The 24926-nt window shown below is 44.8% G+C and overlaps 1 protein-coding gene across 1 annotated transcript in view; it reads right to left on the reverse strand.

Moving 5' to 3' along the window:
• Nucleotides 1-24212, reverse strand: part of LOC135826544 (uncharacterized) — a 41458-nt gene extending 17246 nt beyond the window's left edge. Inside the window, exons 1-3 of the mRNA XM_065339153.1 lie at nt 24148-24212; nt 10112-10519; nt 4240-4698 (exon numbers count right to left, since the gene is read on the reverse strand). Coding sequence (XP_065195225.1) covers nt 4240-4698; nt 10112-10382 — 730 coding nt within the window. The 5' untranslated portion in view covers nt 10383-10519; nt 24148-24212. The remainder of the gene's footprint in view (nt 1-4239; nt 4699-10111; nt 10520-24147) is intronic.
• Between the last annotated feature and the right edge of the window lie 714 nt (nt 24213-24926).

Raw genomic sequence — 24926 nt, forward strand, 5'->3', positions numbered from 1 at the left:
ATCTGCGCCTTTGATCCTAGAGGGTGGTGGCGTTCCCACGGCGGATGCGGAAAACTCGGCTTCCAGCCGAGTCTCACGCGAACCGTGAAATTTATATATATATTTTTTTTAATCAACTGAGTAGGTTATATTATGCTTATACTGAGCTGATATACAAACTCCCCTCTCCCCCACAAAAGTAGAGATTGGAATTCCAACCCACAACCATGGCTCGACGAGTCTTCCTTTCACCAACCTTTGCGGAGCAAGTACATACAAGACTACCACTGACTCTGTGTAGTGCATGCAGTGCAGTGCAGTACCATCACACACTCTTTGTGACTTCAGTTTAGTACTAGTTACACCGGAAGTAACAGCTATGCGCCAAGTAAGTAGTTAGTTTGAACCTCACAGTGCTAGTGACCGTTACCGCGCGCAGATCTCACCACGGGCTCTGTAAAAGAACCGTTTGCTCATTAGAGACATAGAGTTCGTCTCCTTTCCAAAGTAAGAGTAAATGAATCAGCACGACCCTGTTGAATCGACTCCCAAACGTTTCTTTGGTTCTTCTGAGGACGACCACGAATCACGATGCCATTATTCAAGCAGCAGTTTCCAAGAACAATGGCAGTGCCACGGATTATGGCTGCGCATGTTCCGTCCGCTCTGCGAGGGACGCGGAAAGGAGAACATTGATTGGAAAACCGTCTGTAGTGAAGTTCCGTCGCCCCTGCTATCTGCATTCTATGTCGATGCAAAAACGCAGGAGGGCTCGCCTTTCTCCAAGAATTGTCTCAAAGTAGCGGCACGCGTGTCTCTTCAGCCGCACATGTCGAGTGCTGCCCTTGACAAACGGAGTGCTGAAACAGCGAAAGAAGGACAGCCTCGAACGTCAGGTGCAGCACAAGGCACCTGTTACACGATTATTTCAGCGACATCGACGACACCAATGGCAACGACGCAGTAAAACTTACCTATTACAAATAGTTCTATCTGATGTTGCGCTTTGTCTTCGTGGAGGCGAAATGTAAGCCTCCATCAAAAAAGACGACGTTGTATTCTTCATCGTTGACAGGAAAGAGATCCTGAAGTTGGGACCGTCGTGCATGTCGAAAAACCATCAAGGCGGACTGCGGGTCATGATCGTCACTAGTGTGATCCTTAAAAAAAAAGGAGTTTATACACCAGTTTATGCACCAGTTTATATGTATAGATTATAGACCGGTTAGGAGGTCTATACAGGATATATAGACCGAGTAAAAGACCGAGGTCCCCCGAGGTCTTTTACGAGGTCTATATATCCTGTATAGACCAACTATGAGGTCTATAATCTATTTATCGTGTTCTCCACGCAATAGTTTCTCTTCATATAGACATATACGACATATCCTTGTAATTCTAGTATTATACTATAGCCTATACCGCATTGTACTGCATTGAAAGTCAAGATCATTGTTTAAACTAGGTTCAGCATCGGTAGCACAGTGGCTGGGTGGTAAGGAAGAGTGACTGAGATTCACAAGGTTGTGGGTTCTAATCCCATCTTGTGTATTTCTGCTTTCTTCAAAATTTTCTTTTTCTAAGTTGGAGAGAAAATTTCTAAGTCCAAGAAGTTCTAAGGAGTCAAATATAAGTAGTCAAATATATCGCGTATTTGACTAAGCAGTCAAATACGCGATATATTTGACCGCTTAGATATCAGGGAAATTAGTGGGGTCAAATACTAAGAAGGCGATAAACCAGTTTATATACCAGTTTATATTCTCGTCATCGAAGTACCTGTTATAATACAAGTCTGGAGTGTTGTGTGGGGAGAGATGGGAGTTTGTATACAAGCTCAGTATAAATTATGATATAAGTATCACAATAATTAAGAGAGCATGTCTGAGAAAACCAGAAAATATGTGCAAGTCGATCTCTCAGATTTCGCTCAAATGTTGCAGGTAGGTTTGCTTTTGGGTGTAGATCGACATTCCAAAGCCCGCGCAAAATCTTTTGAAGGGAACCAAGAAATTGGCATACCCCTCAATAATTGCCCAATATTGGCACGATTTATGGGTCTACAAGCGTACAAGAACAAGCTACGAACAAAACTCCATCAAGCCAACATTACCTCACCTTAGAAGAGTTCTTGGGGCAGCACCACTTCGCAACGCCAGCATCCCAGAAGACGAGGGAAATCATCCCTTGACGCCACAAATGATCGTCTTGAAAATAGTCAGATTACAAGCTCTAATAAAACAGCGAGCTACGTCCTCAATTAGGAAACACTATACACCGGCAGATAGTAGAACACCTCTTCTAGCACTGATGACATGTCCCCCATCATCCTTTTTGGGTTTTCTTGAAATAAACAGTTTTGAATGTTTCCACTCGACCATTCTGAAATACGTCCAAACTCATACCTGCGCAGGAAAGCTCGCCCCTCCGCGATGTCTGGTCAGCAATTTCTACTCCAACACCACTCCCAACGCTGCAGAACAAAGTGTATTGTTGACTCTGACAAGGAAAAGCAGCGGTGATCACTTGTCACTCCAAACGACAAACTTCTCCTTGCGCCATCAACATTTTTCGGTACAACAGTTGATGCTAAAGTGACTGAATTTTTGCGTGTAGTTTTTGGATTTTACTGCAAGAGAAATCGGAGAGATCCACTTGCACACATACTTTGGTATTCTCAGACATGCTCTCTTAAAGACAAAGATGAATTAAGAGTACAAACTCGCGAGAGTTTCCCTGTCAAACATAACGAGAGAGGACATAATAATACTTTGATTTTTTGTCCATCACCATTTTACATACGTAACATGTCGCTTCATCTCATTCTGTTTATACATATTTTGTTTACCTATCTGAACTGTGTTTAAGTCATTTTGGTGCTGCAAATCTCCTTTCATCTTCGTACCAGGTATAAAGAATAAAAATTTATCACCAAGTATTTAATACTTGGTGAGCACTATACTTCCTCCGCGTCATCGAAATTGTCGCAGTTTGACTAGTGACTTGTCACTTGTTACTGACAACTTCATAAACTAAGCCATTCGAAACTTATTACACAGTATGATAGTCTGAAGACTAGAGTAACGTTTTAGGACAATTGGACTGAGAGTTTTCATGCAGAGATGAAGTCCTCGTCGTCGCTGATGTCAATGGACGCAAAAATATCGTTCCCAAATATTTCAAGGAAGGTTGAAAGTTGGTCGCGCCTCATCTCAAACGCTTTGACTTTCTCCACAGGACAAGAGCTGCTATGCTTGTCGTCTGCTAGCTCTGGATGATTTCTACTTCACCACCAACGAAGCCTAGTAAGAATACACGATCGTTGCGAGGTCGGTTGATTACCGTCGGCGGAATCACCTCGGAATCACCTCGATCTTGAAAATAATGAACTTTTTTTAGCCGTGGCATGCCCACATGTACAGCTCATGCAGGTAAGTGTAGTATCACGTCCAGCGCGCCCTCTTTTTCAGCACTGGTATACCATGGTACGGCACCTGCGCGTGCATCACTAGCACTACGTGTAGAGTCTACACGGCTCTTGCAGGTACAATCATGTACAAGTAGTAGTACTGAGTGTCTCAGCCAGAGCGACAAATTTTATCGCTGTTGCAGGCATTTAGTTTGCCGACCCCTCGATGTTTCTCCAAGCGCTGCCACTTGTTCCACGAAGTCATTCTCACCCCAGCTAAGGTAAAGCAGTGATGGGGCTTGAGTGAATGGCCATAAGCACGAGAAATGTGCAGGCTGCAACACCTGACTGATCTCAGCGAGTCGAAATTACCAGCGCAGCGACATCAGCAAAGAAATTGAGTCTAGTTCAAAAATTCCAGCTTCCAATAACAGAAAATAGAACTTTGCCGTCACCCTATACTAATGACTATCGCCTATGTCCGATCCCTTGCCTCTGGTACGAGTGCTGGTGAGTAAATACCGCATTTTACATCAAAAGTCAAACTGCGACAATTTCGATGACGCGGAGGAAGTAGCTGTGATATGGTAGTAGCGATCATTGCAAACGTCACAGGCCGAGTTACATAGTGGATTGGCTAAAGTGGATTAACCCTTCGAAACTTCATTTATTGCCAAAAGCCCATAGTATAATTTTGAATTGTTTTCTTCTTCACACAGTGAATGCATACGATATTAGGTCGGTGAATAGGCAGAGTGTTGCTTGAAAGTCGGCATGAATTTCTTAAACCAATGTTACTAAAGGTAAACTGATATCTATTCGCTAGTGTAGTCCTACGTAGTATACCTTACCATTTGGTGTATATCTTTGACAGTAGAAACTTAGCTTCACTGTGCAAGATTCGACTCCGAAACCCTCTTTTTCAGGTAAATAGTAACCACATTTTCTTTCTCCACTACCTCCTGTTGTTGAATTTATCCAGGGAACTGTGCTCGGTATGGATGGAACTGGTAACACCCATGTCCAATTTTTAGAGGTTCGTTGTAGAGCAACCCACACATTGCATGTATTGGCTTTGCAGCCAAACGAGGCATTCTTGCAATTATCGCTTGAGGAACTGCTGCATTGACCATTTCGTGGTCCAAGCACTGACCTTGCGCACTCTGCATGATTTAAGCTTTGGATATTGGCCAGAATGCTGAATCTCCCTGCGCAATCGGTGGTGGCCTCATCATATGTCTTAGGCGTTGGATTGTAAAGTATCTCCATGAGTCCAAGAGATTTGCTTGCAGAGCACCCGTACCAGTTATCTTCACCAAAACACAGTTTGCATTCCGATACAGCCATGATAAAACAATGGACATATGCACATAGAAACATTCGAGGCACATGGGTTAGATTACTTGATACACAAAATTGCATATGGTTCAGGAAGACATGCACGAACACCTAAGGAAAGGGGTTGTCCAGCTCCGACTTGAAGTCTCACATATTATTAGGGAGGGCACCATCAGACATTTCAACTTTCCACTGACGTTTGTTTGCGAGTCTTGCTGGTGTGAGTCAACAATTATTCCTCGTATACATTCCACGGCTATTTTCAGAGCTGAGCCTTTCAAATCTATTGCAGCAGAGATTATTGGTTTTGAAGTTAAAGTGACACATGGAGCACAGGAAGGAGCAACACAAGTTGGAGATCGTTTTATTGGCGGACAGTCGTTTAAATAAATTATAGACTCTGAAATTTCAACACTCAGATAATTTGAAGACTATTGTTTTTTTTGTGTTGATGTGAAATTTGCCAAGTACACTGTATGCGTATTACAATGAGTGCAGTAGGGCAGTGTAATTATTTCAGTGGGCTCATTTATGTGAGAACTCCGTTCCACGGTGGTAAATGAAAGTCGTCAAGTCCGTGGTGGGAGTAGAGGTCAGAGACTGGCAAGATGGAGCATTGCTTTTGTTCGATTATCCACAAGCTAAACACCATACTGGCATATAGATGGGGCACTATTCAAGAGATGACACCATTCAAGAGAGGCACTGTTATTTTAATGCTGCTGCATTTACGTCATCCAGCAGAAAACAAAGAAAGCGCAGCCTAACATGTGCTGTAAAAGTTCACGACTCATCAGAAACGGCCACAAGAACTGGGATTTTGATCTGAAACCACCAGTGTAATAGCATGGACAAGTCTATTGGAAAAACAACAACAAGCTTTCCTACGTGCATGGTTAGCAAAGAACGCTAAGTATTCACAGGCTATTGGCTGGGCACTATTCATGAGAGGGTTATCTTTGTTTCCACCGGCTATCTGAGAGACAGGGGTACTATTGGAGAGTGGACTCTAATCGCCGGTGTACGGTTCTCGCTCTCCTATCTAGGAAGTACTTAAAGCTGTCTGTATGTGTATGCTGTCTGTATGTGTATGCTGTCTGTATGTGTATGCTGTATGTATGTGTATGCTGTCTGTATGTGTATGCTGTCTGTATGTGTATGCTGTCTGTATGTGTATGCTGTCTGTATGTGTATGCTGTCTGTATGTGTATGCTGTCTGTATGTGTATGCTGTCTGTATGTGTATGCTGTCTGTATGTGTATGCTGTCTGTATGTGTATGCTGTCTGTATGTGTATGCTGTCTGTATGTGTATGCTGTCTGTATGTGTATGCTGTCTGTATGTGTATGCTGACTGTATGTGTATGCTGTCTGTATGTGTATGCTGTCTGTATGTGTATGCTGTCTGTATGTGTATGCTGTCTGTATGTGTATGCTGTCTGTATGTGTATGCTGTCTGTATGTGTATGCTGTCTGTATGTGTATGCTGTCTGTATGTGTATGCTGTCTGTATGTGTATGCTGTCTGTATGTGTATGCTGTCTGTATGTGTATGCTGTCTGTATGTGTATGCTGTCTGTATGTGTATGCTGTCTGTATGTGTATGCTGTCTGTATGTGTATGCTGTCTTTATGTGGATGCTGTCTGTATGTGTATGCTGTCTGTATGTGTATGCTGTCTGTATGTGTATGCTGTCTGTATGTGTATGCTGACTGTATCAGTGAACTACAGTAGTAACAACACCAACAACAGCAACGACAACGACAATGACAATGACAACGACAACGAACGACAACAACAAAGACACAGATAACGACGACGGCGACGACGACGATGACGGCAATGATGACGATGGCGACGGCGACGACGACGGCGACGGCAACGACGACGACAACGACAACGACAACAAGCAAAACAGTGCTTTCGCGCTAGAAGCATCCTTGAAATGGCCCGTGGCTAGTGAGGCGTCACGTTATGAGAAAATGGCGTTTTCACCACAGCCAAACATCCCAGAACTTAACCGTACACGACCTTTAAGGGCCGATTCCCACTACCGTACCGTGAGTGCCGTGCCATGAGTACCCATGGTGATTTGCTCACGTGAGGGGCAGTTTTGGCGCGAGTTCATTCCGTGGCTCCTGCCGTACCGCGCCGTGGACATTCCAGTGCCGAGGGCCTCTGGGGGGGGGGGGGGGAAATGGCATGCTGTGGTATTCCGCGATGTCGAATGCAGTGAATAGTACTTCAAGTAGGTATTTTACTACTCCATGAAAGGAAGTTTTTTCTATCTTTTGTATTTGTGGTACTTCGAAGCTCGAAGTTTTTTCTTCGCTTTTGGCTTTTCGATTGGTTGATTCTTGAGCTTTCTCCAGTCATCTCCCCGGCCCCCGCTATTTTCCCTCCGGACCAAAGTCAAAAATTGATGATCCGGCCTGCCGACGGAATGCACGAAATGACTGTGCACAGGTGTAAATCACTCTCAGCTTCAAGCTCGTTCTGTGGGGTTCACGTGACCTACCCAAATCGTCTGCACGGCATTCACGTTATCGTAGTGGGAATCGGCCCTAACTCTGGAACCGTTTAATAACCAATTTTCTGTCAGAAAACATCTGGTTCCATTTTCAGCAAATGTGTATGAAGACTTACGATATTATCTTGATAGATGTGGATCGTACAAACTTCTTCACCCTTTCCATGCCAGCATGTTTTCCTGTGTTGGCCACGCATTGTTCAGGCGCTGCGCTCACTTGTTTAAAGCTGAACGTGGTGCTAAGAACGAAATGTATTCCTATTTCACTTTACCTTGATGGATTTGATGGATTTTAGGGACTCCCAGCGCGACAGGCATATCAGGCCCCTTTCCATCTCCTCTCCAAGCCCCCCTACAATGCCTGAAAAGAACAAAATCACTGCCTCTCATGTTTTCTTCCGTCGTCTTGCTCATAGTCAAAACTGCGTTGGAAAGCTGAGATTCAAGCGCTTTTGTTGAAGCTTGCTGCGAACGCGGTGTCTCTGGGGGAAATCTCAAAGCCCACTGGAAGTCGCGAACGAAAAATTGGACTCGATCGTCAAAAGGTGAAATTTGTGCATTCTGACCGTTAAATTTGTCGCCGCTCGGTCATACCTTGTCGTATCGCGTAACACTTTGTAACACTGTAAAGCTCAGCGCAAGACCTTTCCAGCTGTGTCTCAACATTAGCAATCTGAGATATTTAGACAGAGCAGGGTCGTGACAGGGCGGCTGCGAGTGGTAGGACCGGTGGTCAGGGGGGTGTCCCCGGAGAAAAAAATAAGGATTTTTCGGCTAACAGGGCACGTTTTAGCACTCTACAGCCGCAAAGGAGGGCTCCTCTAGCAGTTAATAGACAACCTCACTCACTCTCCAGCTCCAAAAACATATTTCTTATGGATTTGTTGGTATTTTCTGTACATCTTATGTAGCCAAGAAAGGCAAAAAGGATTGCCCTCGAAAGAATCCAAAAATCTGAAGTACAAGCGTGCTGCGCCTTCAAGCGCAAACCGCCGTGCAAAAACGTTTGTCATGTTCTGCAAAAGTGCACCGTGTCACATGCACTATGTACAAAGTACTTTTAGTTGTTTTTGAGAGAGAGAAGAAGATCCTTTTTTTGTTCGGCGGGATTGAAAGATCTGCCAGTGGACCGGAGAGCTAGAAACACTGGAAGCAGGTGAAAGGACTTGCGGAATCTTCTCTGTCTACGTAGTGACAAGACTCTAGTTCGCGAGAGAATTTCGTCCTGTCGTCGCGGACGCAATTCTTGTTGCTGCTACCAGAATACTCTGAGAACGAAACGATCGAACGCTAAAGCGAGCTTTGCGTTCAGTGTACGATACTGGTTTTTGTAGCCCATCAAGCCCTTTATTTGCGAGACTTGGTCTAGATCGTTTGGCATGGATGTATTGCAAGAAAATGCTGCATCTGACATGGCGCTGTTTGGAAGGCCGCTGTAGTGTCACATTAAGTCAAATGTTCGAGCGTTTAAATAATGGTCTTGCAACGCGCAGCCTTGTATCACGCACTCTTAAGTTGCCCATGGTCCGAACTGCCTTTGCCCGTCCTTGCGCTTCCGTCCAATGTGCTAAGCTGTGGAATGATTTACACCCTCTAGGTCACTGTGTTGATAACTCCGCCCGTTTTAAGAAACTGTTACCCCAATGCCTTGCTTTTTCACGCTAGTACTTATGACTTTGAGCTATGCAAAATGCGAACATGATCACCTATCCAATACCGGTAGTCTATTATATTAAGTATTCATATCTTTTTGCATCTTTCCCTCGAGCGGGTCTATTGTTATTAGGCAATTGTCTGTTATAGTCACCACTATAAATTAAAATCCAATCCAATCCGATCGTAAATCGTTTTGCGAAGTGGGTAGTGTCGTTGAACAGCTGCAGAATATTCTGCCGCCGTGGAGCAGCAGTCCAAAGTTGAGTCTCCGACTCCAAACACTTTTCAAATTCGGAGAATGAAGCGCTTCCCTATGCCTATGCCGTCGGGGGTGTAATGCATTTTTGCATCAGCTTGCAGTAGATCGTCAGGAGCCAGAGGTAATACAGGTAGGTGTTGTCGTGGAAAGAATATACCAGTAATAACAATTATTATGTAACTTGTTGTAGCTTACAAGTGACATACATGTAGTGTCTCTTGACCGTGCTGATCGCCATTGTAACATGGTAGATCTTGGAAAATGTTAGTTCTGGACCCAGTGATCGCCGCCAGCTCAGCTCTGTTTCCGTCAAGTTTGCAGTGAATGCGTCCGTGAGGAATCCATCATCTGGTTGTCTCTACCCGTGACTCCAACCGCCTATCGTAATGGATAGCCGCCTGGGGTCTTGAGCACTAGCTAGCTGCTAGTCCTAGGCATCAAGTCTGTATGCTCCTTGTGATGAAATTATTTTTCGATGTGTTGTACAAGTCCGAAGATCCTTGAATTTTTGGATGAATTGGGTGGACCATCCTGGACGAAACGTGATACGACCATAGTGGTAGTGTTCGAACCGTGCGTGACGAACCTGAAGAGTTAGGACGGTTTGTACACTCGTCTATAACCTGCGATACACATGTACTGTAAACTTTAGGCAGAACGCGTAACCGCGTCCATGGTCATACTTAAAAAAAACGGTAAAACGCATCCATGGCATGGAAAGGGTTAATGTTGCCAAGCTCCACTGGAGCTGACTTCATTACATGAAGAATTCATTCCACTTTGGGTTGCATGGTTTAGGTCCACCTGTTTTAACCTCAATACAGATGTACTGTACTGTACTGATGGCTCGTGGCCGAAAATAACATGTACAGCAGAACAGACGGTATACGTTCAAAAACAATATGTGACTACAATTTCCGTTCATTCAAAGCCATACACCTACTTTTAGTCACATATCGTTGACAGAGGTACCGATTTGTATTGTTGTTGTTCCAAGTCCGTAATCTGAAAATGTCTGGCTGATAGTATCCGTATCTGTAATCATCCTGAATCTTTGGAAATTGTGATGCCCATGGAAGTTGTGCCGTGACGGGCGACAATGCAGCTTCCCATTTCCAAGCACTCCAATTTCCGGCACTCCATGTACCAGTCAGGCCCACCCACGTGGCGGATGATCCTTCTGCTGTCCAGTTAGCACATGTAAGCTGGGCCATTGTCTGGACAGTAGCCAGTGATCCGCCAAATGACCGACAGGATATGTTGGCGTCCTTCCAGGTTTTGAGGTCATTTCGAAAAGTCCAATCGACTTGCCAAGTGCTGGTGATGGTTTGAGCACAGGCTTTCCATGTTGCTGCACAGAGTGAATGAACGCACAAGAACTGAAACTACACTGTAAATCGAGTGTGCTGAAAACCGACTGATGTTCATTATACACGTACATGAAAACCAGACTCCTGATACAACGGACCCAATTACGCAGCATTTAAAAAAAATTGTGCTTATAAGATCAATATTACAGGAGAGTTGGACGCATGTGTTGGAGTCCGCATTCAAGATGTGCTAGAGTTGTTATCCAGTTAGTTGGTAGTTGTAGAACGTTGATTCAGTTGGTCAGCGTCGTGCAATGATATTGCATGACTTGATTGCTTGGTAACAGGTGGTGTTAGTGGACACAAAACCGTATCTTGTAGTTCCTTGTTGTTGTTGTTACTTTATTTTACTTCACCAGCATTACAGGCAGTAGAATTCCTTCTCACTGATGTTCCTTTTCCTTTTCTATAAAATTCTATTACTTTAATTTACACTTTACTAGTACCACTCTTCCTGTTGAGGGTCTTGATGATGGAAATTGTATATGGCAAAAAAATTGTGATTGCTGACGCCACCGATGAACTCATCTAAACATAATCCGAAATACTAGAAGATGTCTACCAATTGGTTGCGCAGCACGCATTCGCACACACCTCTACCTGAGGAACATAAAATACCGACATACAGCTACATGTGTAACTGCATGCATTCTTGCCATTCGTGCCTCAATGCAGAACGTTTGCAAACTTGTTAATTAGTCCATATACTCGGGGAATTAACTTACACCTACCATAGACATACGACGACCCCGAGGACGACCCCGTCTGAGATGGATCGACGTTGTCAAGAAAGACTTACAATGCATTAATCTGTCGCTTCTGGATGCTGTGCAATCTGCTTCTGATAGAGCTGCTTGGCTCGAAATTGTTAACAGATGCGTTGACCTCATGCAATGAGTGAAATGCGAACTGTCATTATTATTATTATTACCATAGAAAGCATTACGATTTGAGTCGAACATCAACACATACCGCCATCCGGCCAAACTCTTTGTGGATGGTGAATGCTTGTTATCCTGTGAAGCGCTACCTATGCATGGTAATACGGTTGCGATGCTGATGTACGCCCTGGGCATCGTACGCTTGGTCCAAGCAGTCAGCTCACCCGACATCATCCAGGTGTGGTACGCAGATGATCGTTCAGGGTGTGAAAAACTTCGAACCCTCCGCACCTGGTGAGATGGGCTGAACGAGCAAGGAGAAGCCCATGGATACCGACCCATTTCCAGCAAATCCTTGCTGCTGGTGAAGGAGCGGGCATACGATGAGGCGGTTGCAGTCTTTGCTGGCACGGGTTCCAGATCGTCAGAAATACCGGCCTTAACTTGAGAGCTATTTTGGGCACTTCATAGTTTGTCAGCAGTTTCGTAGAGGCAAATGTCGCCTTCAGGACACATATCAGGTGTCGCGGCAATCCGATTTTGTCATCACACAACCCTTTGCCACCTACTCCACATATGTCCATGGTCTACAAAACAAGTGATCTTTCTTGTCCCGGACCTTGGAGATGTAATCTGTGGAGTTATGTGGTCTGGAAGCTGTTATTGGGGAGCGCCTCATCCCAGGAGTTATTAGTCGAGTCCATCAGTCCAGTGTGGAGCGACTTGTGCTCTAGGTTCCTTGTCGGTATCGCAGTTTGGGTCTCTCGATTCCCACCGCCCAATCACGCTAATATGCCCACTAATGAGCTCAAAGTAAGGATTGGTAAGGCAGATCTCTCGCTAGCTTGTGTGGCCGACGCTACGAAGACCACCCAACGTCAAGCCCGCACTGCAGCTCGGGCATCACAGCAACATCTGAAGGAAGGATATCACCGCAAAATCTGAAGAAAGGGTATCACAGCAATATCTGAAGGAGGGGTATCACAGCAACATCTGAGGGAGGGGTATCACAGCAACATCTGAAGGAGGGGGTTTTGAGCGGTGAAGGTGCGGTACATGTGCCTCAGCTTTAGCTTTCTTCCCAGCGTGGTAGCTATGCTTGGCCGACGTCACGTCTTCTATCCTGCTATGGCTTTCGTCTCTCCGAGATTGGACATGCTCTGTCTTTGCGCTATGGATGGGTGCCGGAGCGCTTGCCGTCGGCCTGCATTTGTGGCAACGGCTGCTTCGACGTCTCCCACGCGTAATCCTGCCCGACCCGTGACTTTTCGTCCGAAGACACAATGAAATCCGTGACGTCACCGCCGACCTCATTCGCGAGGTGGCTCACTCGGTATCCGTGGAACCTCCACTGCAACCTATCTCTGGTGAGCAGTTCAGCCTCCGGTCTGCGTCCTTAGAGGACAATACTTGTCTCGACTTCGCTACCAGCCTCAATCCCCGCTGTGTATGCCGGCTATGAACCCGAGAAGAGGAGAAGAGATGAGGAGAGAATTCGGGAAGTCGAGAAGGCCTCCTTCGTTTCAGTCGTCATGTCGGCCAGTGGTGTTGCTGGGAAAGCTGGCACAGTTTTGTACAAGAGCTTGGCTGCTTTTATCTCTGACAAGGGAAAAGACCAGTAGTTTGCCACCATGGGAAGGATTCCAACCCGGCTGTGCATTGCGCTGGTAGGTTCCAGCATCATGTGTTTGCGCGGTTTAAAATCCTATAATTCCCGCTACCTCAAGCGAAATCCAGTTGAGGTTGTCATTGGGGAGGCACGCCTGTGGCCTGAGGCATCAGACTAGCCTAAAAAAAACATTTTGAAAGTTGACAAACTGCCCACCAACGAAACCAGATCTTATACCATCAGCAAGTGCGACAAAATGGCATAACATGGACTAGGAGTCCTGAGACATTGGGTGACCTGACACCTAGCTCCTACACTTCTCCGAGGCGCAAACCAACACCCTTTTCCTTTCTTCATCATCATTTTATTGGCTCACGATCGGAGTGTTGCACACCTGGTGAGCCGTCATGACGTATACTGCGAAACGTACTTCGTGTGGAGCAACTTTCGGCATTTTTGTTGCCGTGGTGCGTAGCTCATGCTCTTCTTCATTGACATTTACGAACCGGACCCTTCCAAGGCGGAAGGTTGTTGGTTTGCGCCTTGGAGAAGTGTTGGAGCTAGGTGTCAGGTCGCAGAATGTCTCAGTTCTCAATGTCAGTTTTGTGCCATTTTGTCGCACTCGCTGACGGTATAAGATCTGGTTATGTCGGTGGACAGTTTGGCACAACTCCCAACATTTTGTCCTTTTCCCTCCTTCATCACAATTATATTGGCTGACCATCCGGGTTCAATTTTGAAAGTTGCTTGGACTGAATTTCACTTGTTTTATTCGTGTTTTATAGTTACTGCGCAGTGCTGTACCTGCTACGTACATAATCATAATAATTATTTTTGGTTTGGCCCGTAGAAGAGGCTGATGTCTGTGAAACGAGAAAGTGTAATCCGCACACTGTTAACAGCTTGATTTGGCACCTGCTAGTACAGCAGTGGCACATCTCTGGTCAGCTTCCTGCTTGACAGCTTCTTGTCACCTGCTTGGCTTTGTACCAACAGAATTGGATGTTAGAGATCTGCCCGCTTACATACGTTCTTACCATCGGCTGTCACAACACCAGAACTAACTTATCTCAGTGAGTCAGGCCTAGCCAGACCCACCTTTTGAATAAATTGCGTATGCCGATGTGTTTAATTTCACCCTGCCACCACAGCAAAGTATTGCCACCTGTCGAGAAGCTAAAACGGGTATTTTTCTAATGAAAAAATGCCCTCTAAAACATTCGTTACTCACACATTATCTGATTTACTAGATCTTCACCTTCCGCAACAACCGGGAGCCACGGGAAAAACAATAAACAAAAGCACAAGTCTCCACAAGGTCGTACGCGAGCCATAGAGCATATCTGTCGCAAAGTCATGGCGCAGTCTCGAAAGTCAAAGAAACTGACGCTTACCAGCCATTCCACTCTCCTTGCCCGCATGTCTATTTTATTGTGCACACTCCCGCTAGTCCATGGCTCGTTCAGAATTGCAGTTGCCATGGCACCAAGTGGCAAAAATGCAGAAAAAATGAAAACCGAGGGTCCATGCACGGCGCAAAATAGTTTTTCTGGCCGTGTGAAGCTGTGTAGTGATCAAGCGCAATAACTCAAAGGTCCTATCGCTTCCACAATTGTTGCAATCAAACGCTGATAAACATACTTTGAAGCACTTTGATTGTGGAAATCGAATAAGAACCGGTTGAGTTACGGTTGTTGTTCTCTTCTCAATTTACAAACACCCGGATTACGTAGCGACGGACAATATACCTCGATCAGGCAGGGCTCGGAGCGCAAATAGACTTGTTTTTAATACAATGGCCGCTTAATATCCAATCTTTATTTTCAAAAGATTGTAAAGTTCCTGAATTGACTTCACTGAGCATACCATCAGCAGACCTTCTCTCCAAATTAAAGCAGCGTTCTCGTTCGCGCACTTTACAGCATCGATACTCGCATCACGTACCTGAAGTTCCTGATTCTCCCTGACTTTCTTTATGCTAGCAACTGTTTCTCTGCTGGCCCTCCTCACATCAGCTCGTGCGCCTAGAGCGTCTACTCAAGCGCGCAGTCCGCTGTGCTTACAACGCTCCATTTGCATCCCCATCTGCGCCGCTGTATTGCCAATTGCGCTTGTGCTCGCTAGAAGTTATGTACTGCCAAAAGCTCCTTGGCTACACTTAGCGCTGCCTTCCGGGTAAATGCAGCACATTGCCTACCGATATGTTCAGTCCCCTCAATGCCTGCCGTCCTACACGTAGTCATGGAAATCGGGCACTTAAATTTCCAGTCACTAAGACATCCGCTGGCACATATTCTGCCTCATTCCAAGGTGAATCTCTGTGGAACAGGCTCCAGCCCGACATCAGGAAAATCCCACCGTATCGACTATTCATGCGACCCCTCCCAGCACATGCTGCTTTTCAGTGATTCCACTGCCCGCTGTATTATCATTTCCTTTACTGGCCTAACTGGCTTTTAATATTTTATTACCCACTCTACTCAGTATCACTGCCTTCCATGGCCTTTCATACTTTATTATCCTTTCTAGTCTATATCATGTAAAAAGGCAAACGTGTCTGTTTGTTTTTCGTCTCTAACTAAACAAACATACTTCTGCAATGACTAGACCATGATGCTATAATTATTTTTCTTTTACTTCTCTTGTATAGTTTCTTTCTCTCTCTCTCTTTCTCTTACCAGTTGTAGCAGCCCACGCATCTCGTCACTCAACCGAAAAGAGGAAAATTATTATTATTTAAATAACCGACGAGGAGACAACAGTCGTAAAATAGCAATGAAAAATATCAATTGTGCACTCATAACCATGTATAAACAATTAAAATGAAACAATTCCAGAACGTTTTCGTGTGACCATCATCACTAGAACATCGTCACATAGTAAGAATCACTAAAACAACCAGTTATATAGCTAGAGTAACATGAAAAGAAGCGTGAGAATGCAGCACAGCTAGCGGTTATGCATAACGCGTGTAGTGTGAGCCTTTGCAGTGTATCTGAGAATGGTAGCAGTAGATGAATGTGGCAGCTGTGAGTGCGTGTGGACAAAAACTGGTGAGTGCGTATTATTTAAAAAGTGTGAGTGCTACAACATTTTATTTTTGCTTGCATAGAACAGGTTCACGTGTGCGAATATATACAGCTTCCAACACCTGCAACTGCTTAAAGAAACGTGCGCAACAAATAACACTAAACTAGGAATCGTCAAACAACTTACGACAATCCGGACTGGACACCAAATGCTTGTAGATGGCGGACTTGCTCTTGTCGATGTCGAACTCCTCCTCGTCAGTATCACTCTCATCCTCCACTTCCTGTTCCTGCTCACCCTTGCTTTCCTCCTGACCATCCTGTTCATCCCCATCATCATCCTCCATCTCCATCTTCTCATGCCATCGCTTCTTTCTCCTTGACGTGTTCACTGCTGCGCTCGTACTTTCACCTGCCACTACTGGTTCCGCCTTCTCGATTTTTCTAAGTCGTGTCTCCGCTTGTCTCTGGCTTCTCCTCAGATTCGTTTTTCTTCCATTTTCGTTTCGTTCTCTTGGTGATCTTTCCGTTACCCCCGTCGGGTTTGTTAACGAACGATCGTCCGGTGGTCTTCCATGCCGTGGTGTTGTCGTCAAGAGTGACACCAGATTCATGTGTTGCGCTCCTGTTGATCCGTTCCTGGTTGTGTTGTAATACTGACAGGCGTAGTGGCAGGCAACGGGTGTTTTCGTGGCCTCCAACGCTTTGGCCTGCCTGCCCTGGCCGCTTTTGACAGCAAGGACAATGGGACGTGTTGTTTGATACGTTCGGAAAAGTGTTGAAGCAAATGTTGTAGCACTCACACTTTTTAAATAACAACTCACTCGCCATTTTTTGTCCACACGCACTCACAGCTGCCACATTCATCTACTGCTACCATTCTCAGATACACTGCAAAGGTTCACACTACACGAGTTATGCATAACCGCTAGCTGTGCTGCATTCTCAGGCTTCTGTTCATGTTACTCTAGCTATATAACTGGTTGTTTTAGTGATTCCTACTATTTGACGATGTTCCAGTGATGATGGTCACACGAAAACGTTCCGGAATTGTTTCAGTTTAATTGTTTATACATGGTTATGAGCGCACAATTGATATTTTTCATTGCTATTATTATTATTATTATTATTATTATTATTATTATTATTATTATTATTGTGAGTTACGAAGTCTGAAGAAAATGTTGAACGGCCTCTGCTGGGATGACGACTACACCATAGCTCAGTGGTTAGAGCATCGCTGGCTACAAGCGAGGGTCCCTGGTTCGAGTCCTGGTGGTGACAGTCAATTTTTTCTTCAGACTTTTCCCGTTTGTCTCTTTCCCTCAAACCAGTTAATATTTTATGACTTGGGGCTCCCCGCGTGCTAGTTTGTACGTGAAGTGTGTGGGTTACAGTGAGGGCTGCGTCCCACCCGCCTGTGTGGATTCACAGGAAGTGTGAGTTACGAAGTCTGAAGAAAATGTTGAACGGCCTCTGCTGGGATGACGACTACACCATAGCTCAGTGGTTAGAGCATCGCTGGCTACAAGCGAGGGTCCCTGGTTCGAGTCCTGGTGGTGACAGTCAATTTTTTCTTCAGAATTTTCCCGTTTGTCTCTTTCCCTCAAACCAGTTATTATTATTATTATTATTATTATTATTATTATTATCTCTCCTTTATTCACTTCTTTCGAAGGCGATAAGCCAGACCCACCGGGAAATATGTCCATGGGTGGGACAGCAAAAAGAAAGTGAAAAAACAAACAAAAATAAATAAATAAATAAAACCTAAAAGCCTAAGGGACAAGAAATATTTGAAGGAAGAGGAAGAAAGGAAAGAAACTCAATCCGAACTCCAACATCAAAACAATAATAAAGAATTTGCAGCGACAGGCAGAATACATCAACCAATGAAGGGAGTAACAAAGGAAATATCAGTCTTTATCAGTCGTTATTCAAGTCTCTTAGCTATTGAACATGCAAACGCACCAGAGGTGCATCTACATGTTAAGGATAGTTCTTAGTATTTTAATCGAACCTTGTATAGCCTCCTGTTGCACAATAGCCATGTCTCCTCCCTGTACAGTCCGAAGGCATTGAGGCGTCTCCCTCACCAAGCCTCCCAGGGCACCGACAACCATAGGGACCACGTCAACTTGGGTGAGGGACCAAATCCTCGAAATCTCCCGCTTCAAATCATAATATTTCGAGCGCTTTTCAGCCATTTTCTTATTGATGTTCTCACCAGGAACGCTGATGTCTATAATATAGGCGATGCGCTCCTTGTCATCAACAAGGAGCAGATCGGGCCTGTTTGCTGATAGTTTCAGGTCAGTTGGGACCGAATACTCCCAATAGAGCCGATACCGATCACTTTTGACCAATGCCTTGAGCTGGTGGTCGAATCGTTAAGCACCAGTAGGTAGATCTCGTGCTCTACACATTTCGAACTGCACATACTTTACTATCAGGTTATGACGTTCGATGTAACTGGTCCGAGCAAGAACTGGGCAGGCACTGACAATGTGGTCAATTGTTTCTAAGCTGCCCTTGCAAAGCCTGCAATTGGCATCAGTTCGAGCAATTGACTTCATTATGGCGTACATGTATTGGTAATTTTTCGTTTTGAGGGATTGGTCTTGTGCTGCCATAATCATGCCTTCAGTTGAAGGTTTCAGTGTCCTTGATTTCAACCACATGAAGGTAAGCTCCTTATCTAGGTGATTCTCCTCCAATCGGCTCCAATATCTCCCATGCAGCGGCATAGTGGAAAGTGTTTTCGATTTTCGCTCAGCGCACTATTATTATTATTATTATTATTATTTGAAACTCGGATGTTGAGCCATAAATAAATGTGGAAAGGAAAAGGACATAAGGATACGAGTTAAGAGTAACTCTCCATCCATGTAACTGTATTATATATGTTGGACTCAGTAGAGCGTCCAGCCCCTATATGATGTCCAACCCCTATATAGAGTCCATTGGTCCAAAATCCACTGTACAGAGTCCAAACTTGGAATCAACTGTGAGGTCAAAGTTTAGATGGACATCACTCCCTGTATAGAGTCCAGCCAATTGGCTTTACCCCTATAAAGAGTCCATTGGTCCAAAATCAACTGTAAGGAGTCCAAACTTTGAAATCAACTATGATTTGTTGTCACGAGGCAGTTTCACTGACACAATGTCATGTTCGTGACATCAAAATGGTTACTTCAGGGAATACGAGTATTAGCTTGAGAAGCGTTTTCTTGTCATTGGCATACAAGCAATCCTCCTCCTACTACTACTACTACTAGCACACTGGCACTGCGTTTGTGGATCCCATTGTATTTGACATCATACTAGAGCCAGGAAGAGTGTCGTAGAGTTTCACATAATTTTCACAGGGATAAAAATACATTTCTCATGAAATAATTATAATTGATGATAGCTAGACGATCGTATACGATTGCATATTGATGCAAAGTCCTTGCAGTCCTTGAGGACTATTAGTATTACGAAGTGGTTGATTACTTATAGGGCATTCATTCAAGCAAAGCAACATCAAACAAACGCGATACGCTCCTTGAAAATGGAAAACAATTCAAGCATAACGACAGAACAGCAGACCAATCGAAACGAGTAAAAGCTTCCTTACCTCAGTCATCGTCCTGCCATGTAGTAGAACAGCCTTTTGACACGGTGGTACAGGCTGCTCTTGTCCAGTCAAACAGGGGTATCCTTGTGGCGTCGAACGAAAGAGAGTCAGCTGACTCGTCCGATTTGAACTGTGCTGAACTTTTCTCGTTTAGCAATTTCTGCTTTCATCCCGCGCACTGATGAAATCTTCAGAGAACCGCAAGACGCTTTCCAGATTTGATTTTGAACGTCTCCTTATCCTCCTGGGTTACCTCGAGAGAGATTACTGTCAGCAACTGCACAGAAGAACTGGCAGCCAAGGCTGAAGTGAAGAAAGGAATGCGCTACCACGAGGCAAGCAAAACTGAAGCTGATGATGTGTTTGTTCTCTTTCGGGCATGCACATCACACAGGACGGCGTGACTGGATAAACTGGACTCCTGGACTGTGAATAGGGGACTTGTAGATAAAGTGTACTCCTTATAGGCCAGAGTATATGGCCCGATATCTGAGACTTTCGACCTTCGGGGCTACGCGGTTTTTTGGGCAAACACTAAAAACAAATTTGTTCGCAAAAAAATCGAATCTGTCGAAGCAAAGTGCCGAGACGACAATGGCGGAAGGAAATGGAAGGCGATTCTTGTGTCAGTTGGTTATTGGGCTCACGGAGCACAGCAGCCGCGATCCCATGGACCGTGATGCATTGTTCTTTGTGGATATCCTGTCAAGCGGCGACAGCGCTTCTAGTTCTGAGAGCGCATTTCAGTCGAATCGATCGCAAGTGACACGCGGTACTTACCTGTCGGGGGCGACGATGATGAGGACTTGGCCTGGATGAGTATGATCAAGGCCAACCACAGTCTGCCTCAGCGATAGCTGCTACAGCCCCACTGAGTAAGGACAACCAGGTGGATTCCTGAGGGTACGCCGCTTGCAAGGTCGCTGGCCGCCCTTGCGCGGGTGGCAGAACTGTTTCCTGAGTGTCACGCCAGACCTGCTAAAACAGCACGAAATGATGCGAGTTTTCTTTGCGACGATGATCCTAAAATGTTTTGGATGGCAAGCTCAATACTCGAGCTGATAATGGCGAATCAGACCATCACGGAGCACATGAAACTGGGCTACCTCGAGTAACATTCTGTTACTTTTGAGTGGTGGTATGAAACGCTTATCAGGCTGTGTTGCTGATGTTTGGAAATGGTCAGTCTCCACAAAGTGCAACAAGGCGAATCTGGACGCATTTGCTCTGTTTGACTCCTTCACAATAAGTATGTGAATGCTGTTACATGTATGATGGTATTCGTCAAAATCTGTTGCAGACTATCCTGTCAAGCATATCCATCACCAGGAGAACAGATACATCACCTCTCCTTCTAATGCTGCTATTGGTGCTGTTGCAACTACACCACCTCAATAAAGTCACGGAATGCTGGAAATGAAGTACCCGAACAGTCAAAACCCTTTACTATATTAGTTGGCTATTGATATCACATGGAAACAATTTTTGGTGGCTCCAAACACACTGATCTTTCAAAGTTGTAAAAAACAACAACAATTCATTGACATGCCTCCTGAATGTAAAATGCACTTCTACATGGTCAATATTGGTCTGATGTCACAATACTCTACAAAGGCTAGACATCAATTTGCATTAAAAAAATAAATTTCACCAAAACAGCCCCGAAGGTCGATTTTCTCAGATATTGGGCCATATTACCCTGGGGTTATATACTCTTGATAACCCTGGGTTATGTACTCTTGTTATAGGGGATTGCGCGGCAGGATGAAGCTGGTCAAAACTGAGTGGACTCCTGGACTCTGTATAGTGGATTTTGGACCAATGGACTCTATATAGGGTGCTGGACATCGTAAAGTGCATGGACTCTATACTGAGTCTTACATATAAACAGTCAGAAAGTGCAACAACTAGGCACACAACTGACAAGAGTAGTGAGACATTCGACGTCCTGACACCTAGCTTCAACACAATTCCGTAGCGCTAACCAACAGCCTTCCCCTTTCTTTATTTATCTTTGATATTTATGACCCACACAAGTTGGGTGGTGTGCTGCTTTGCTGTTTCGAATTGTAGTTAGACCGCTTTGTCAAATATCGTACTGGTCTCGTCATCGTATAGTAACAATCGACATTCTTTGTTCCGTTGGGACTGTAGCTTTTGCTCGTTTTCGTTGCGCTTGCCTTCCCCTCTTTGGTCTTTCCATAACCTTGAACCTTCCAAGTTGGAAGGCTGTCGGTTAGCGCTACGGAGATGTGTTGAAGCTAGGTGTCAGGACGTACAATGTCTCACTACTCTTGTCAGTTGTGTGCCTAGTTGTTACACTTTCTGACTGTATATATTATCCAGTTACAGTGTAGGAGAGTTACTCTTAACTCGTATCCTTATGTCCTTTTCCTTTCCACAATTATTATTATTCTCAATTCATTGATGACATGGTGTCAACAAATATTATAAATGAGGGCTACCAGCCATGGAATAAAAGAACAAGAAGGCAAAAATGCACACCCAAAATATGGCCAGTTAAATGAAAATGAAAACCTCTCGATGGGCGAACAGCCTTTGGTGAATCATAAAAGAAATAAAAGAAAGTAAGACCTACTGTCCAGTACTCTCTGTCTCTCTCTCTGTCTCGCTTTCTCCGAGTCTCCCCCCCCCCCCCCACCTCACAAGTCTCTCTACCTCATATGGAAAACCAGGAAATTCGCCATATCATTAATTTTTGTTTCCTTATATCACATCCTGATACCTGATTATTTTCGTTTTCTGTCCTACCTATCTTTTCTTTCATTTGGTGCTTGGTCCTGCAGCTGAACGTGAGACACATAGTCGGAGGAGGTAGGCCCAGTTCATCAGCAGGCTGCTCCGGCTTCTCGCTGTATTGTCAGGTCTCCATCTTCTTCCTGTCTTCCCAATCTGTACTCGGAAGGTCTGTGCACTTCAGTGCTAATAATTTAACCCTTTAAGAGCCGCCCCATACTTGAATGCGTCGTAAACGACGCATTCAAGTGCAAAACTTCAAAAGATCGTAACTCAGTCCAATCTCGCTCAAATCCAGTGATCGAAATATCCAGGGCGAAGAGAAAACTCTCACCTGTCGGGAGAATCAATCCGCGAAGCGCTGCGAGCAACGGTTCCTGAGATAAATCACTCGTAAGTTGAGCCGCGATCGCGGCAAGTTCAAAAGCGCGCAGTGCGGCTTTAGTATTGAGAATTTTGAGACTTTTCGTCGCGCTGGTTTACTCGAATTTTCACGGGTTTCACTGCTGATATTGTCAAGAGTACACAGCGAAAAAATTGGAACTCCACGATCGAGTAAAATGAAATATCTGGAGCGGGACGCAATTGGACGCATTTGGGACATTTTTCGTACTGTCGCTGCGATCTAGCGCTGGATAGACGGTGTGCTGGTTATCATGATCTACCTCATTCTCTTCCTCTCGCGGAGACCTTTCCAGGAAGCACTAGATTGTGAGGATTGAGTGAGTAGAACTGAAGCTATGATCCAAGGAACACGAAAAAATTCAGAATCTTGAACTTTTCCTGTGGCTCTTAAAGGGTTAAAACTAAAATTAAGGTCCTACCCCTGTAAGAGTGCAAATGTATGCTCCAATATTTCGACTACCAAATTACGCCGATAATCATGCTGCCCTATTCCGCGTAGCCTCTTGCTTATAGCCAGCGATGCTCTACCCCTAGTCTACATGTTTGGTGCAGCCGTAATCTGTAAATACCTAGGTTGTTAGGACAAGAACACGCACTGTGGACCATGGTTTGTGGACAGTGTTATAGTACTACAGTAGCAGGGCTACCATCACGCCATAAACTTTTTCCGTACCCACGAGCTTTGCAAAGCCGATATTTTGATAATGTACCGTGAGACATGCACTGATGGTACCACCACTTCGTAGAATGCCTCCCGTTCATTTCTGTGCTCCTGTCCTTATTCTCGTCAGCTGTGTACTTCAGCAGTTTAATTCCGTGCTCCAGTCCTCATTAGTCTCGTGAGTTTGTGTACTCGTTTTGCTGTTTGTTTGGTTTATTTGAATTCGCACAATAACTTCAGCTATTCTCTCCTCCCTCTTCTGAGTTTGACCCATCCCCGGCCTTACATTGTCTTGGGCCTCTGCAAACCCCCCCCCTCCCCACCACCATCACCACCCAACGCACACACTACATTGTCACATGGCACAACTCAACCATTCGCTGCCAAAATAATATCAATCAATTAATCAATCAAATGATAGTTCAATGATTTTTTCTTTACACACCGACACTTACGCTTTCTGTGATTCCATACCGGCTGTTGCAATGCAGCCCCCAAGAGTTCCTAAATGAAGTAAACTGTTTTCTAGCACCCTTTTTCTGTGGAGGTTTTCTCATGATGACGATTGTAAAAGAACAAAAGTGGTGAGTTTTGACAGCACTGTCGAAGTTACCTAAACCTAATCCGTTGTGTTAGATAATGTCTTACCGACTGGTTGCGCGCCACTGGTTCGGGCACACCCATAATTAAGGTAGACCAAAATCCCAATGTACAGCCACAGCTGTACCGGTATCTGCAAAGCAGCCATCCGTGTCTCGGTGTGGAACGTCTGCAAACCTGGTCACTCGTCACTTTGCTCAGAGAAGTATGTCTGCGAACGTACTTCTAACGTCTCTATGCTCAGGGAAGTAAGTAGCCTTCACCTACTATTGAAAACATTACGCTTTTAGTTGTGCAAGAGACTTCGAGCTACATGTAGGTAGTCCTGATTTCTCGTGATGTCCGTGGTACAAAGAAGTACGATGAGCCCTTCGTGACCAGCTTTGTGTGTCACCTGCTAGTACAACAGTGGAGAGTACACGACGTATTAGCACATCTCTCGTTTGCTTCCTCCTTAACAGCTTATTACCACCTGCTTGGTTTTGTACCAACAGAAATGAAGGTGAAAGATCTGTCCGCTTGCATTCGTTCTCATCATCGTCTGTCATGTACTGTTCGCGTGATTTCGTGCAAAGTACTGGCCCCATACTCCTACTACTACTGTTGCTTGTTAGCTTCAATGCACATTTCGTTTGTTTTGCATACACTGCACAGTGATATCTGGCGTGCATGAGTCACCCTGCAGATGTCAGGAGTTCTCACTGGAGTGCAACAGAGAAAGAGAACGGAACAGGTCGGCTGCCCTGCGCAGAAATTGTGACGTAGAGCATACTACATCTAACTACGAATTAGGGACTGGTCAGCCTGCTTCGAGCAGGAACTGTTAC

The sequence above is a fragment of the Sycon ciliatum genome, chromosome 10, assembly GCF_964019385.1.
Source record: "Sycon ciliatum chromosome 10, ocSycCili1.1, whole genome shotgun sequence".
NCBI lineage: Eukaryota > Metazoa > Porifera > Calcarea > Leucosolenida > Sycettidae > Sycon > Sycon ciliatum.